This window comes from Merops nubicus, unplaced genomic scaffold, assembly GCF_000691845.1.
Source record: "Merops nubicus isolate BGI_N331 unplaced genomic scaffold, ASM69184v1 scaffold17005, whole genome shotgun sequence".
Classification (NCBI taxonomy): Eukaryota; Metazoa; Chordata; class Aves; order Coraciiformes; family Meropidae; genus Merops; species Merops nubicus.
Window position 1 is genome coordinate 22,397 of NW_008610446.1, and position 15,685 is coordinate 38,081.

Below are 15,685 nucleotides of genomic sequence, written 5' to 3' on the forward strand. Positions count from 1 at the left end.
TCTTGGAGGTCCCTTCCAACCTAAAGGATCCTATGATTCTAAGATATCGCCTTAACTGTTATGGCAGTTGAGGTTGAAATGGATAAATTTCCTTTTTTTTTTTTTTTGGTTTTTTTACTCAGTCTTAAATGGTAATTTGTCTGCTTGGGGACACAGCCCTTTTTAGGAATTGTCTAAAAGTGTTTAACTGACAGGAGGTGCAACAAAAGAACTAGCTGGTTTTGATTTGAGTAGTGAATTTAGAAAGGTCTATAGGCAGAAGTTAAGTTCTCTCTAAAGCTTGCAAAGTCTGCTTTGCTAATTTGAATCTGGAATTACCAGTGAATTTCCCTGGTGTTTTGCTTAGAGGAAAAGCTTGTTTCACAGTAGCTCTACTAGAGAAGAAAGAAAACTTATAACTCTGCAGCTGTCAGAGTATTTGCAGACTGTAGGCAGAATGCAGGAGTGCTCCAGTAATGGGCAAAATCAAAGCAATGCCATGTTACTCCATCTGTGTATGGAGACGTGACACCAAGACTCGAGTGTCTTTTAGAAATGGTAACACAGGGCAGGAACAAAGCCAAACCAATATTAGAACTGTGTTTGTTTAAGCAAAACATGCCACTTGTGTTCAAAGGTGCTGGTATTTGGCATCAACAAATTCTGTTAAATGCTTGCTTTGTGTTCTTTGCCATGTTCTTTAGCCTTAAATTGCCATTTCATCGATAATACAATGTGTCATAGATAATGAGACATAAGAGTTGGTAGTGTTAAGCCTGAGTTGGCAGAGTTACATAATGTTAAGAGATAGTAAGGAAAAATACAGTCAGTGACTAAGTTGAGGGGAGTGGGTTTTGGCAAAGGTAGCAAAACTGGACTTGTACTCAAGAGGAGGATGAGTTACCTACTGCACATACTCCTGTATGGAAGAAACTTTGAAGAAATACCTGAAGGGTAGACTGTAATACTAAGTGTTCATAAGTCTTACAGGCTTGAAAGTCACTACAGTTTGAGGCTGCCTGTACAGGATTATGTGCCTTGAAGATCTCTGGTGTAGCAGTTCAAAGAAAGCACTAATCTCTGTGAATGCCATCATAATTGCTTTGTTCTGGGGAACCTCATCGGAAATTTTGAAGGGCCATGTAAAAGTTGGCATGATTGATGTATGTAAAATACCAGGAGCGTTTAAGTTGAGATCAGTCTTTACACTGCAAGTCATTTACCAGTGTAAGTATTTTAAATATAAACTTTCTGTTAAATTGGCATTTTTTCCTGTTAATAGAAGGGTAACTGATTTTCCCATCAAGTAATGTTACCATGTAACTGTGTGGAAGGCACTAGCAGGTTTCCCCAGGAGCCATGTCACTGGTGCATTGGATGAATTTATTGGAAGCAGAGGACAGTGATACATTGTTTTGGTGCAGCATTACTGCTTTTTCTTCAGAAGATGGATGTCTTGTGATGCTGGTTCTGTATGTGGAGTTCTATAGTGCATCAGGGATCACATAATATTAGGATCTATTGACTGTATATTCTCATTTGCTAAAGCACCTCCAAACAAGTGTGAAAATTAAGTGTAAAACACATAACTTTTTTTTTTTCAGGTTATGACATGTCCACCTTTATAAGGCGTTATAGTAGGTACTTGAATGAAAAAGCGTTTTCCTACAGACAAATGGCATTTGACTTTGCAAGAGTGAAGAAAGGGTAAGCAAAATTTAGATATGGCTGATTACAAAGGAAAACCAATGTGAACACCTTAAGTTTGTAACAGGCAACAAAGCAAACAGTTGTAAACTGTTCCTGGAAAGGCTTTCTATGCATATTATTTTTGATACTCACAACAAGGTGTTGCCTCATATTATAGGGTAAAATAAGTAAGACTAGTGGTGTGCTTTTCCAGAGAGGAGTTGCTATACCTGTCTGTGTCCAGAATGGGGCAATACATATTGGTGGTTGTGCAGGCCTGAGATACTCGGAGCTTAAAAACAGGCATGTGTGACCTATAGATTGCTACAAGACCATTGGCTGCAGTTAAGGAACTTTACACATTAACAACTGCTGTGTGATCCTGGTGGAGTAATAGTTTGAGACTGATAAGGCAGGCTGAAGTCAGTGGAAGTGTTATAAAGGAATAATGGAATTAATTAGTATCCAAGAATACTGAGGAAAGTGTCCTAGGGTAAGGAGCTTTAAGCAAAGATTGCCCTGATTTAAATTGTCACTGAATTAATGTGCATATATATTGTGGCATGTGGCTGGACAAAACCCAAAAAAAAAGCCTATGGAGGCTTTTTTTTTTGTCTTCAGTGACCACAGATGCATCATTAAAAAGGACTCTTAGCAATGAGTTGCCAGTAGTTATTCAACACAAAGTTAATGCACGAAGACTATCTGTTCTCTAAGTACTTCTGCAGTAGTATTTCCTGCCCAGTTATTTAAACGTTTGGTATCCTCTTTCCATAAAGAGATCAATCTCTTGCATTCCTAACTCTGACACAAAACCCTTCTTTGGCTGTTGTCAGGGGGGGTGGCTGGATGAAGTATTTTTCCATGCCAGCTCTTGTGTTGTTGTGGGAAGCAGGAGAATCAGACAGTGCTCCAAATATTTGAAATGGGTTATAGCAGTTTTAAGCTTAATTCAGGTAACAAATCAGTCTGGGGAGAGGGGAAACACTGTGGTTTCTTGTCTATATTCTGTCTTACAGGGCTGACGGTGTAATGAGAACAATGGCTCCTGAAAAGCTACTGAAGAGTATGCCAATATTACAGGAACAAATTGATGCACTACTTGAATTTGATGTATGTGTTGAAGCTGGCCTAACATTAACACTAGGCAGTGACTTATAAATGCTGTATTGTAATTAAAACATTTCACCTCGTAGGTAATGCTTTACTGATAATCACCTTTTGTGGGGAAAAAAAAAAAAATCCCATGCTCAGTATCCAAATGAGACAGAGTGAGGTGAAGGATGGCCCTGTATGTGCAAAATGTACATATTCTACACTTTCTGTAGGGCAGATAGGGGAACAGCATGGGAAATGAGGGCTCCTGAGGAATGCAGACTTGGAGCTGGGAATCTAGTCTTCTGCATCTGTGAGGGGAAGAAATGGACGAAGCAAAGAGACAATTGTTTTTTTCTGTCTCTTGGCAACCAGCATCTCTTTGAGAGGAGAGAAAAAGTCATTGTAATATCACATGTTTTTTGTTTGGCTTCCTCAAAACCTTCATCTGATTTTCAACTGTAAACTGGGTTGGATAAACTTTAATCTAGACTACTCATAGAAATAAGTGTGTGCAGTGTATTTATGATGTAATAATGTTATGAATGGTGGAATTATTATCTGCCTTAAGTATAAAAACAGGAGTCAGTTGTGGGAGGTACAGTGCAACATTGCAAGAGGTCTTTGGAAGAATCCATCTTGAAGTTCTGCTTTTGGTGGGCACAAGGACACTACAGCTTTCAGAAGAAAGCCTTAGAAATACATGCCTTGCTAGTGTGGTTTTTTTACTTTAATGGCATAGGAGTTGTGATAGTGGTCTTGGAAGAGGAGGTACTTTCTAATAAAAGAAAGATCTTTTAACAAATAAGTACTCATTTTTTTCCCAACTAAATATGAGAGCTGGAAGGGCCTTGACATCATTAACCCATCTGTATTACCAAGTGGACTGCTGAGGTTTTGTTCAGGTGTGCTGTGAGTGACATCTTTATTCCAGTTTCATTAAAGCTTTGTTAATAGCATCTCTGCCTTCCCCATCCTTTTGGTAGGTGAAGGAGTTGAGACTAAGGTGTTTACTGTTGATAGGAATACTCCTCTGCTTTAGTGGATTGTTTTGGAATGGTGAAAAAAGCCATCCTTGATCTGCTAACTGAAACAGAAGCAGCCTTTGCTTGGTTTCTCTGTGTGAAAGCTTGTATTCACTGCTTGATTCTATCTATAACAGCATCAAATACCTGGTGCAAACTAAAACTTCTGATTGCATTTAATACAGCTGCTGTAAGTAACTGGTATTTTATTTGTAGGTTCATCCAAATGAATTGACAAATGGTGTCATAAATGCTGCATTCATGCTTCTATTTAAAGATCTTATCAAACTTTTTGCTTGCTATAATGATGGAGTTATTAACTTGTTAGGTAAGTAACCTGGCATTTACATCTCACATAGTATAAGCGAGTGTAAAATGAGTTTCAGATCTGCTTCAGGGTTGTTTTTTATTTTTTTTTAATTTAAATGCCATTAAAGTTTAATGCATTTTTCTTGGCTATTTTCTGAAGTGAGATAAAACTTTAAACCATAGTCTCTTCCATTAGTGTTCATCTGAAGCTGGATTATCCCATGCCTTTGAAATTGTACAGAACTCTGCTTAAAGGTTCTGAGCATTTCTGTGCCTAAATAAGTGTACAGTGCTGCGTGAGCTTCCATGATATGTCCTGCAAAGTCAGCAAAGCATTTTTTTGTGATTTGATTACATTTTTAAGGTGCACAAATTCTTCTGTTATATGTGCTATATGATAGCCCTCTACGAAGTAATATACTCTGGAATAACATTCATGGTCTGTCTGAAAGCATGACTGCCAAAGCTGGGTGCCCTCCTGAACCCTACCTACCATCAGCCTACAAAGTCTGTAGGAGGCTGTACGCACGTTCTGAAGCTCAGCATGGTGTGATCACCACCATAACACACCTTAAAATGTACCTGTAGAGGGCTTTATTATGAAGTCTAAAACTAGGATTTCTATAAATGTCAGGAAACATAACTGACCCTGCAGAAAATGGGCTTCATCTGTTAAAACTTAGGAGCACTTCAGCTGGTCTGCAAAGACAGCTAAAAACTGAAATTGCTGGGCAAGCATAACTGACCTAAAACTCTGGCTGCAGCTGAAATGGGAAGAAATAGACAGGTTACAGAGACTGAACAGGCAAAAAAGTTTTCCTAACCTGTAAAACTCAGACCAATTTTTTGTATCCATGGTGCAACACTTTCTGATACTTCTATGGAACTAAGTCCCAGGTATTTTGACTGAAACTATAGGCTTGGGAAGCTTATGGAGCAGATGCAAATGTATGGGGCCTAACAACTGGATTGAGATTTCACAGTCTGCTGGTACTTAAAGTGTAAATTCAGGCTGAAATACATGGCAGTTATGCTTGATAATGGACATGAGCCAACTTTAGAAAGCTACTCAAGTGTGAAAAGTATTGTTCTTTGAACTGAAGACAACTTGGGAGAGGACATATATTAATATATGTTTAAGGATCCTTAATTACTTTGAATTTTAAGGTTAATAGCTACTTCACCTGCTCACTTATTTTTAAAATCCTGGGTTTTATCACACGCAATGCTACAGCTGGTTGGGGTTCAGTTTTCCAGTCTCTATAATTCCTCAGCAGCTCTGCAAGCCCAACTTGCAAATTCTGCTGAGGACTAGGAATGCCACTAGATTTAGTATCCAATGACAAAAATGTGCATGGCATGCAATATTCTTGAAACATGATTTTCCTGAAATCTAGAGTTGTTGATAAATGCAGATCTAATGTAAGGTATCTTAACTGAAATATGCCAAATTATTTCTCTAGAGAAATTTTTTGAAATGAAAAAAGGACAATGTAAAGATGCTCTTGAAATATACAAACGGTTTCTTACTCGAATGACAAGAGTGTCAGAATTTCTTAAAGTTGCAGAGGTAAGTGACTTTCACTCTTCTGGAGCCTAGCACTTCAGTATTTTGTGAATTTTTTAGCATCGATATAATATATTAATTGCTTTTTTTAAGCATCAGACTCACTGTGTATAAATATGAGGCAGTATAGTAGTTCCTGAATCTGCTGATACAGCTTTTCTTGAAGTAGCCAACCCCTGCTTAGGATTTCCACGTGTCTTTACTGTGCAGCCAGCCTCAGCTTTCTTGGAAACATAACAGATGACAGGATTTAAACCACATCAATATTTCTTGGAAATGCTTTAAAAAATGTATGCTTCTAGGACAGAATTGAACATTAGAGGAAGATACAGCAATTAGAAATAAAAGCATAATGATTTTATAAGTCTGCTTTTCTAAGTCTTTGCAGCCAACTACAAGTTAACTGGGATGTGAGGTTTTCCTGGTTTTGATCCTTGTTATCATCCTCTTTTGTGGATAATACAAATATTACATGGTTAATTAACTCTTTTGCTGGGCTCTCATTTGTGGTAGTTAGCTCCTCAGCACAAGATGCACGTTTTGTGTTTCATGCTTCATTACAAAGGACAGCAATAATGAGCTGAATATAAAGGTTTTATTTCTTTGCTAATTTACTTAACCATTTATGGAAGAGCCTGCTAGACTCCCAGATGGCATGAGAAGTATGATATGAATGTTGAACTTGAGGGAGTGAAGTACTTTAAACTCCTGTAGACAGCTTTGAAGGGCAGAGATTAGTGACTATTATTCAGGATTACTACGTGCTGTGGAGCTTGTTCTGCAACAGCTAAACCAACAGGCACTTTGAAGAACCACAGTGAAGCAACAGGACAACTAATAGGAGATTGCAGATCTAAATCCTATCTTGCTGTATTTGAAATGCTGGGATAGAAGGGTGGAATAACAAAGTGACTTGAGCTTTAGCATTTTTTTAAGTGATATCTTTTAGAACTTGCTCACTGGTGGAATTTCAGAGAACTTCATTAGTACAGTTAATTATCTTGGTAGTATGTGCTTGCTCATTCACTAATGCTGTTGTCTAGGACAACAAAAAAATGCTGTTTCTAGGACAACCAGAAAGCCCTGCATGATGTGCAGTATGGAGTATGAACTTATGAACTTTACTTGGGTGAAATCTAACTTTTTTTTTTAATGGTTATCTAATTTGGTAAAAAGAAAAAAGAAAAAAAAGACTGTTGCACTTGTTAATTTTGTAGTCCTCTTTTAAAGATAAAGTGTGTTATAGGTTGAAGAGTGTACCACAGTTCTATTCAAAATTAGTGCCTGCTTTTGCAGTAGAATAATGCACTTACATTTTACCTCTTTTATATCCACAGCAAGTTGGAATTGACAAAGGTGATATCCCTGATCTTACACAGGTAATCTTCTTTAATAGTCTTTTTGGATCTGTGCAAGAACTAAATGTTCTGTAATTAGGAAGCACACCAAGAATGTAAACGTTGGTAAGAAGCCATACCACCTAACATTTTAAAGCCCTCCTAACTTGCAAATAAGAACTGGCCAAAGCTATATTTGAAGGCTGGTATGACTAAGATAATGTCTCTCACGATGATTTCTGACCTGTAGGTGAAGGGTTAGCTGTTCTGCTCTTTCATCGCAGGTTGTAGCTTAAGTTCATTTTTGATGAAAGACTGCATAGGGATTGTGGTGTGGCTTGCTTCATAGTCTCTCACTGACATAGTCTTGGTCCAGAGATGAAATTCAGACCAGTACTAGTACTACTGACTTGGTTTAGGCACAGTGAACTTGAAGTTTAAATGCAGAAGTTGTGATTTAAGTGCTGAACTTCTCTGTAAGTATGTGTCTAAGCTTTTAACATAAAAATTCACTTATGCTGTAGCCGCTGAAATTCTGTTGTGCTGGTCCATTTGCAAAATCATTTACAAATTGGCTTAGGTGCCTGGCTTTGTGTTTAATGTGAAAAGGATATTTACTTGGAGGGGGAGATCCATGCTGAAAAAATTCACTTGTGGCAGTTTTGAACTTTGTTCCAGTAAAACTGGAACAGAAAAGCAGCCCAGGCTGCTTAACAGCTGTAAATCCTACATGTTCGTAACCTATGAATGTGTAGGATTTGAAAACCTGGTTTAAATCAACATCACACTAGTGGTTCTCTGGGTTAAAAAGCCAGTTAAAAATTCTGAAAGTGAGACATGATGTGAATGTGGAGAGTTAATCTTTGTGTCTTTTAGATGCTACAGGGCTATGAAGTCTGGCCACTATTTCATCAGAAGAAAGCTTAGACCTCTAGCAGCATGTGGAATACCAAACTCAATTCAGAAATGGCTGAAGTAGTATGCTCACCTAACTGTACCTCAGAGGTTCTTTTTTTCACAAGGTCCAGTCAGTCATGAACTAAGTCCTTGAACCAGAATAAATCACCTTCTGCTTCTGTTTGTGTTGCATCTGCCTACTGGGATTGCACAGGTCCTGTTTTGCATCATCAGTCAGTGCTGCACTTGCTCTGCAGCACCGCAGTTACTGCTGCTAGAGAGTCCCTTTCACCTCATGAGCTTTAAATTATAACAGAAGAGTTCTTTTGGAAGGAAGTGGTCTACAGTGGTTATCTAGTCCAACTGCGTGACCACTTCAGTGGTCTTGTCAAGCAGTCCCTCATAGTTGTGCTCTCCCAAAGTCTGCATAGGACTCTACTTGCTAAGTCCAATCTGCAGTATGCTGTAGATTGTGTATAAGATCTGGGCAGTGTATTTCAGTGAGAAATAAATAAAAGGTGAATAATGAAATTGAATTTCAGCTAATAAGTAATATATGACTGTTTATAATATATATGATATACCCAAGTTCCTAAAGCAAGCCATGGCAATATTCAGTAGTATTCCACAGGAAGCTGGTGGTGTTGACACAGTGGGTGTACATGCTCTGTAAATCTAAACAAGTGGTCACACTAATGAAATACAAGTTGATAGCTGTCATCTTCGGACTTTCTAGTTTGGCTGCAAGGTTTTGGAGGCTGAGGAAGCATCTTGGCAGCTTAAAGAGCTTGGCTCATTTTTATTTATTAGCAATTCGAAGTATGGCAGTTTTGCTGCAAACAGCTAGTTGGGAACCCATATCTGATGTTCTACCATGATGCTGGCTGATAGATTAGTCTACTGCTGAAGCAGTATCTGCAAGAAATTAAGCAATGTTCAATGTTGCAAATTGGATACCAGGCCATATTTAATTTGCAAATTGCTGCAGCTGGGTAGAAATTTTCTGAAGCTTCCTCTGAATTCTGTTTGATAGATGAGTTTCATATTACCTTATTGGCTTTTAAGAAACCTGTGAGTAATATATTGGAAAGCTACTTAAAGTGTGTAGAGGTAAGTGGTAACAGGAAATAATAGATTTTTAAATTATTATTTGAAACATAGCTTTCTGCTTACATGTTTAAGTAAGCACAACTTGCTATTTATGCTATAGCTTTTTTGAATAGTAGAAGTTTGAATCTTTTTTTAAGCAAATGTGAGCTTTTGCTCATCTCTTTCTTGCTGCTGGAGAATTCTTATGGTTAAGTCACTTGTGTTTAAACACATTCTTTCTTGTGCTCAAATTAGTTGAATATTAATAAATAAGCCTATAAAATCAGCAATGGTTAAGATGTTTTACGCATTGCATATGCATGTGGGACATATGCTGAAAACAGCATTTAAGGATTTTTTGAGCACTTTGAATTTTCTACATATTATCTTAATACTCAGTTCTAATGCCAAAATTAATATGCAGGCACTAAAGTACATTTAGCTGTGCATTGTTGCTAACAGGTACTAAGCATCTTGAAACATATGATTTAGCCAGCCAGCTGTTTTTCAGCATGGTGTACATGGGAGCAGTGGATAGTCTGTTTTCAAGTGTCACAAACTAACTTTTTTTGATGCATATGTACACTTTGAAATTAAAGACATTATTTATGAAAAACACCATAGGTATTGCTATCAGGAATTGTGATTGATTTGAAAGAGACTGATAAAGAAAATTCCTTGTTTAAAGCCTGTACCGTTGATGAACCAGTAACCCTACTGAAATACTTGACTATTATATACTATACTATTTCTTAAAGGTTTCCTCCTTGCTTGTCGATTGTGTAGGAGTCTACTTCTCTGGACTCTGTTTTTATACTGGAGTAGCTAAACACAGTCATTTGCATTTATGACCACTTTTCCTGTCTACCATTGTAACAGCAAGTGCATGGCTGGGGGTATTGCCTGACCACAAAAAGCTTGCTTAAAATAAAACCTAAGATCAGGGAGGCTTGAAAGCCTTGGGTTTTGTAGATGTCTAAATTACTAATCTTTACAAATTTTGAGTTAGATGGTGGTCTCAGTAACCTGTACCTGGCTACCATTTTGAGAGGAAACAGCTATAAGATTTTGTGGTGTTTGGGTTCTTGAACCAAAGTTACCTGCTTTTGGGGGCACTGGAAGGGAGTCTGTTTTATTTAGACTGAAAATATTATCTAAGCCTCTGGCTGTGAAAGAAGTGTTGGAAGTCTGACTAAAAGTAGAACTGAAAGGATAACCTTAAACCTATTACTCTTAAAATTAACCCTGTGGATGCCTGTGCTGTTATCAATGTTTTAACACTGTTTCAAAGCATGATGAGCAGCAGCACATCCTGGATTTAGGCTTCAGGTGCTGTTTAGTAGAGGTAAACATTTTCTCTCTGCAAATTTGGATGCAATATTATCTTTCAAAAGCTGTCTTTGCCTGAATACTTCTAGCATGGAAATCCACTATTTTCAGTGATGTAAATAAAATAACAGCATGAGCATGCACATGGTGGACTTCAGGAAATTTAGTGCTGGGTTTAAAAGTTAGATCAGTGCAGTGTGCTTAGAAGTATATCTTTGTCTTTGCTTTCAAGGCTCCTAGCAGTCTCATGGAGACCCTTGAGCAACATCTAAACTCACTGGAAGGAAAAAAACCTGGCAACAAGTAGGTATATATGTTGTGCCATGTATCAAGGCATAATGGTAACAATGTGAGACTAGCTGATGTTTAGGTGCTTACCTGCCCCCCAACCTCCTTTTGTCACTTAGCTGGAAAATAAGCTGTGGTAAGACTAGATTTTCCTTTCCCTTACAAAGTTGTCTTAATGGCACCTTTATTTCCTTACTGGAGGGTGGGGGGAAACAACACACTGAAAAACTAGATGCTTTCCAAAATGAAGTAAAATTAACTATGGAAAACTCATGGAAGGAATATTTTCTTCCCTGGTTCTAATGCTTTCATCATCAAAATCTGTTTTCTAATGGCTTTGCATTTTCTTACTAGATACTTATCATGGTTAAGTCTAGGAAGGATTAAGCTAAACCTGTGTTTTTTCTTTTACTATTGCTTTCCGTGCAATTTAGTGAAGGGTAAGTACATATGTTTACATATCACTTGCATGCAGACATGATTATGGTTTTTTTTTGAGGTGGCTTGAACACTTAGAATCTTCTTTCAATTGCACCTGAACTGTTGCTTGCTTTTGTATATAGTCATATATGCTTTCAGTGGCTTGTATATAGCAAGTTATTTTTTCATCATTTCTGTCATAGCTCCAGATCTACTCAGTCCTAAAACTCCTAGGATTTACCTAAATCAAGTAACCTGTGGATGGATGCTAGTTCAACACTGATGAAGTTTTAATTTCAACTTCTCCTTTCACCTCTTAGATCAAAGCAGCTCTAAAAATATGTAGCAGTATTTTCATACCTCATAATAATGAAAGTAAACAAAAGCACTGACGTACATTTGAACGTATGATTAATGCTTTGTTGGTTCAGGTGATTTTCTTGCATGTGGGAGAACTTTCAGCTTGGTCTTTCCAACTAGCTGTTTCCATACTTTTAAATATCATGATTTTAAAGTAATTCTGTTTATCTTTAAAAGAACAGTAGTCTGAAAATTTGCTGACATATCCTCAGAAGACTTAGATAACTGCTTCCATATTGGTGTTACTCTGCTATTGCATGATTTTATGATATGGTGACATCTTGCCCCGGTAACTCTTTCCTACTGGCCACTGTAGGCCCAAAAGTGAGACATTTTTCATGCATTTCTGCCTTTCCGCCATTCAGTAGAACTTATTTAAAAGGCAGAACAAACCTGTGTTACCAATTAGCTTAAAAGATTCATCTAAGATTTGTATAAATTTGTGTAGTATAAATTTGCATTCTTTATCTGAAGGAGCACGTGAAAGTTTGAGAACTGAGGAGGGCATGCAGTGGTAGAGAACTTCTGAAAGCTGTGATGCTTAGTTTCTCGTCTTTTTGCAGGAGTTTTGATGACCAGAAACATAGTTTCCAAAAGAGTATTTATCTGAAAACTCCTTTGTTTTTGTTTCCCCCCCCCCCCTAGATCTGGGGCTCCTTCTCCTCTGAGCAAGGTAAATACTACCACTTGGTGTGCTAATTAATTCTTGTTCAGGTGATATGCTTTATAACATCTTGGGGGCATAAAGAGTTAAATTTCCATCTCCTAACCTGCTTTTTAGACTTTACCACCTAGATCCTGCCTAACGGACAAAATTGCATCTTTTGGTGCCTTGTAAATAATGGTCCCATAAAAGGGCTTTATTGATCTGAAGGGTTGTAGTGCTTATACCAGGGGAAGATGCTAAGCAGCTTTGCCAGGGTTTGGTCACACTTTGTGAAAACATAAAAGATACACATATCTTTATCTATTTTTTTTTTTTTTCCCCATTAACCTTCCTGTCAGTGAAAAACTTAGTCTGCTGTTTATCTTCCAAATTCTTGACCCTGCTTGCAGCTTTTTAGGGGGAGTTCTAACTCCATACTGTAGGAGTTGCTGAGAACGACACAATGGCTCACAGAACCATCTAAGGAAAATAACACTTTTGCTTAGACCTTCAAGCAACCCTCTTTTCCCTGATTTACATGAAGAATTTGGACCACTCTAGTCTCAAACCTAAGTAAAGCCTTGGGGAGAGTCTATAATGCTTATATCCATCTCCTGCCAGCACTGTGATGATAGGATTGGCAGTAGCAGAACTCAGAAGAAAATCACTTCATATTTGCCATTTTTTTTTCTTTCTTGGAAGTAGTCAGAGTGGCAAACAGTACTAAACATAGGACTTGTTTTCATTCCTTAGAAAAAGGATCTCTCTAGCGTGTGACGTACTGTAACAAAGCTCATAGCATCTTTTAGAATTAAATTGACACTCCTCAAGGTAACTTGAGTCTTCAAGTGCACGGAGGACTTGTGTTATACTCGCCTGGGTGATACACTCTCCTGGGTGACTGTCCTTGCCATCCTTAAGGTATCTTTATCTAGAACTGGAGGAGGTAATGAAGCAAAATCATAGGCTGAGCTGTCTTTTATATCTTCCCAAGGACTTAACCATTAATGCTGTTGATGGCTTTTTAAAATCTTTTCAGTCTGAAGGTTTACGTACGCACTTTTAACTTAACTTTCTCACCATTTCTTTTCGCTCACCATTTCTATGGTTAGAGTACTACGGTGCTGTTGTGGACAAGCAGTTATCTTCCATGGACAAAATAAAGGGTCTGATACGTGTAGAAACAAACCCATAAAAATATGTTCCTTCATCTTCAGGATGGTCTTAAAACTGAGAGGAGGGAATTTGCTGGGGAGCAAACTTGGTTTCTTTGAAATTGCTGAGAATCCCTTGACACATAGGAACTGTTAGTTACCTTATTTTAAAAGGCAGGTGAGGCAACTCCAGATGACAAGTCTCTGGGTTAGTTGCTTAGGTGTTGAGTGAGTCTTTAACCCAAGGGAGTAAAGCTTGTACGAGACTGGTTGCTGGTGTCTGCAGGTGCTCTGAATGCATGCAATAGGCATTTTCTCCTCAGCCAAGCATTGTTAAGTGGAGTCACCTTGGAATTTTACTGCCCTCTGAAAACTTAACCTAGTCTTCCTTAAAATCTTCCCAAGAGAGGTACAGCTCACAATAAGATGACCTGATGTCAACATTGGATTTTTGAAGTATATGAATGTGTGCATGAGTTTTTTGTGGAGAAATGGTAGTATCTTGAATGTATATTTAAAATATTTCTTCAGTCTTCTCCAGCCACAACTGTTACATCTCCTAGTTCTACTCCAGCAAAAACTATTGATACATCTCCTCCAGTTGATCTTTTTGCAACTTCATCTACAGCTGCTCCAGTCAGGTAAGTTAGAAAGCATAACTGAGTTACTGAGCATGATGTAGATGCCAAAGTCACACTTGTAAAAGGAGACTTGCCTGCAAGATTTTGATTGCTTCATAGGTAGTGTACATTAGTATTGAATGGGCTACATTATTCTACCAGTGTAGATCAGAAGTGAGCTCTAACAAAAGAAAAAAAGCCCCCCAAAAAAACCCCAAACACCAAACCACCACCACCACCACAAAAAACAAACAAACAAACAAAAACTCACCTTGTGGCTACTGTGATTTGCTTTCAGTGTAGTAGTGATGTTGTACCATTCCCAACATTAATTTCTAATTGAATAGACTAAAATAATATGCAAACCCAAAGCAGTCTTTGCTGACCTTCAGTATTCTGTTTCTAAAATTGCTGAATTAAGATTCCTTTTTCTTGCTGTTCAAATAAGCTCATGAAGCACAAAAATATTGACCTTTTGGAGGTTCAAAAAAAAAAAGACCAATGAGAAAATCTAAACCTTGCTTTCAAGTCAACAGCAGAACAAACCACTGTTGCTCATTGTAATGAACAGAAGTGAAAGAACTCTAGAGAGGTAAAACTTCTCAGCTTGAACTAAAAGTCTGAAGATATGACTAACTTCAGTTAAATGTCAGATGAAGGACCTCACTGAAGAAAGAGTTTCTGTTGTTTATTATCTAAATGTTCTAAGTGAACAAGACCTTGTTGCCTAAGCAAATATCTGGCTAGCTTAAGCCATCGAAGTTTTACCAACTCTTTTAGTCTACTTATTGCCTTGAGATACATGTTTATTGCTTTCTGGCGTGGTAGAATGAAATATTGAAGTAGAATGGAGCTGTTTTCAGTCACACCAGTTATTTGCTGTTTGTAGGGACCATCTGAGATTTTGGGGTTGGGTTTTGAGGGTTTTGAGGGTTTTTGTTGGTTTTGTTTTGCTTGGTTGTTTTTTTTTTTTGGGGATTTTCAAATGCTTGTAGATATATTACAATGTTATTACCAAGTCATGGGAGAAAGTTAAGAGCATGTCCTGGGTGTAATGTATTCTTGGTACTTACTGCAGTAGAGGTGTTTGTGGCCACAGCACTAATCCTAAGGCCTGAAAAAAAAAGTCTCTCAATGGTTTCATCAATCATCCAAACTAAGGATAATTGCTGTATTCTACTCATGATTTCTTTTTTTCGGTTTGATAAAAATGGACAAATTGCTCCAATATTAAATATCTCTCTTCCTTTCCTTGGCAGCTCTTCCAAACCATCCAGTGATCTTCTGGATCTCCAGCCAGATTTTGCTGCTACTGGGCAGGCAGCTCCAGCAGCCACTGCTGGAGCCACTTCATGGGGAGGTAGAGAAACCTCACTGTCAGCATCTCTTCTTGCACTCTCCATCTTCTTGCCTGACTGAACTGAAACCTGGCTCTTTCTCTGCTAGCACAGGATGTTCCCAGGTCACTCCCAGGCTTCTGCTGACCTGACAGTCAGGCATCCCTTTGGAGCACAAGGCTACTCCTTTTTCTAGGGATATGCATAATAGTATAAGCTGCTTATAAAGGCCTGACTGCAAATCTTGGGGGAGCCAGGATTATGTGACTAAAAGTGAGCAGGAAGGGGATGGTTGAAGGTGAACAGGTAGAGTAGGCACTTTAAAACAGAGGAAATAGGAGTGCTCATGTGCTATTATTGGCAACACAAAAGCAGAAATGAACTCTCCTGTTCATAAAGCAAAGCCCACAGATCAGCAGGGAGGGGATCAAAAATACCTTTCAAAACAAATACACCTGAAGACAATGGTGGCAAATTGTTTCTGCTGCAAGTGTGATTACATCTGACAACTCAGAATACTTTATTAAAATGTTCCTGGTCTACT

General features: G+C 38.1%; 1 protein-coding gene across 5 annotated transcripts in view; it reads left to right on the forward strand.

Moving 5' to 3' along the window:
• Positions 1-15,685, forward strand: part of SNAP91 (synaptosomal-associated protein, 91kDa) — a 64,348-nt gene that overhangs the window by 22,074 nt on the left and 26,589 nt on the right. For 2 of the 5 annotated variants that reach the window (XM_008940924.1, XM_008940925.1), the window contains exons 4-13: positions 1,584-1,686; positions 2,688-2,781; positions 4,005-4,116; positions 5,561-5,667; positions 7,002-7,043; positions 10,549-10,619; positions 11,039-11,044; positions 12,030-12,057; positions 13,716-13,825; positions 15,064-15,164. In XM_008940924.1, the coding sequence (XP_008939172.1) occupies positions 1,584-1,686; positions 2,688-2,781; positions 4,005-4,116; positions 5,561-5,667; positions 7,002-7,043; positions 10,549-10,619; positions 11,039-11,044; positions 12,030-12,057; positions 13,716-13,825; positions 15,064-15,164 (774 nt within the window). The remainder of the gene's footprint in view (positions 1-1,583; positions 1,687-2,687; positions 2,782-4,004; positions 4,117-5,560; positions 5,668-7,001; positions 7,044-10,548; positions 10,620-11,038; positions 11,045-12,029; positions 12,058-13,715; positions 13,826-15,063; positions 15,165-15,685) is intronic. The other 3 variants (XM_008940927.1, XM_008940926.1, XM_008940928.1) reach the window with 2 other exon arrangements.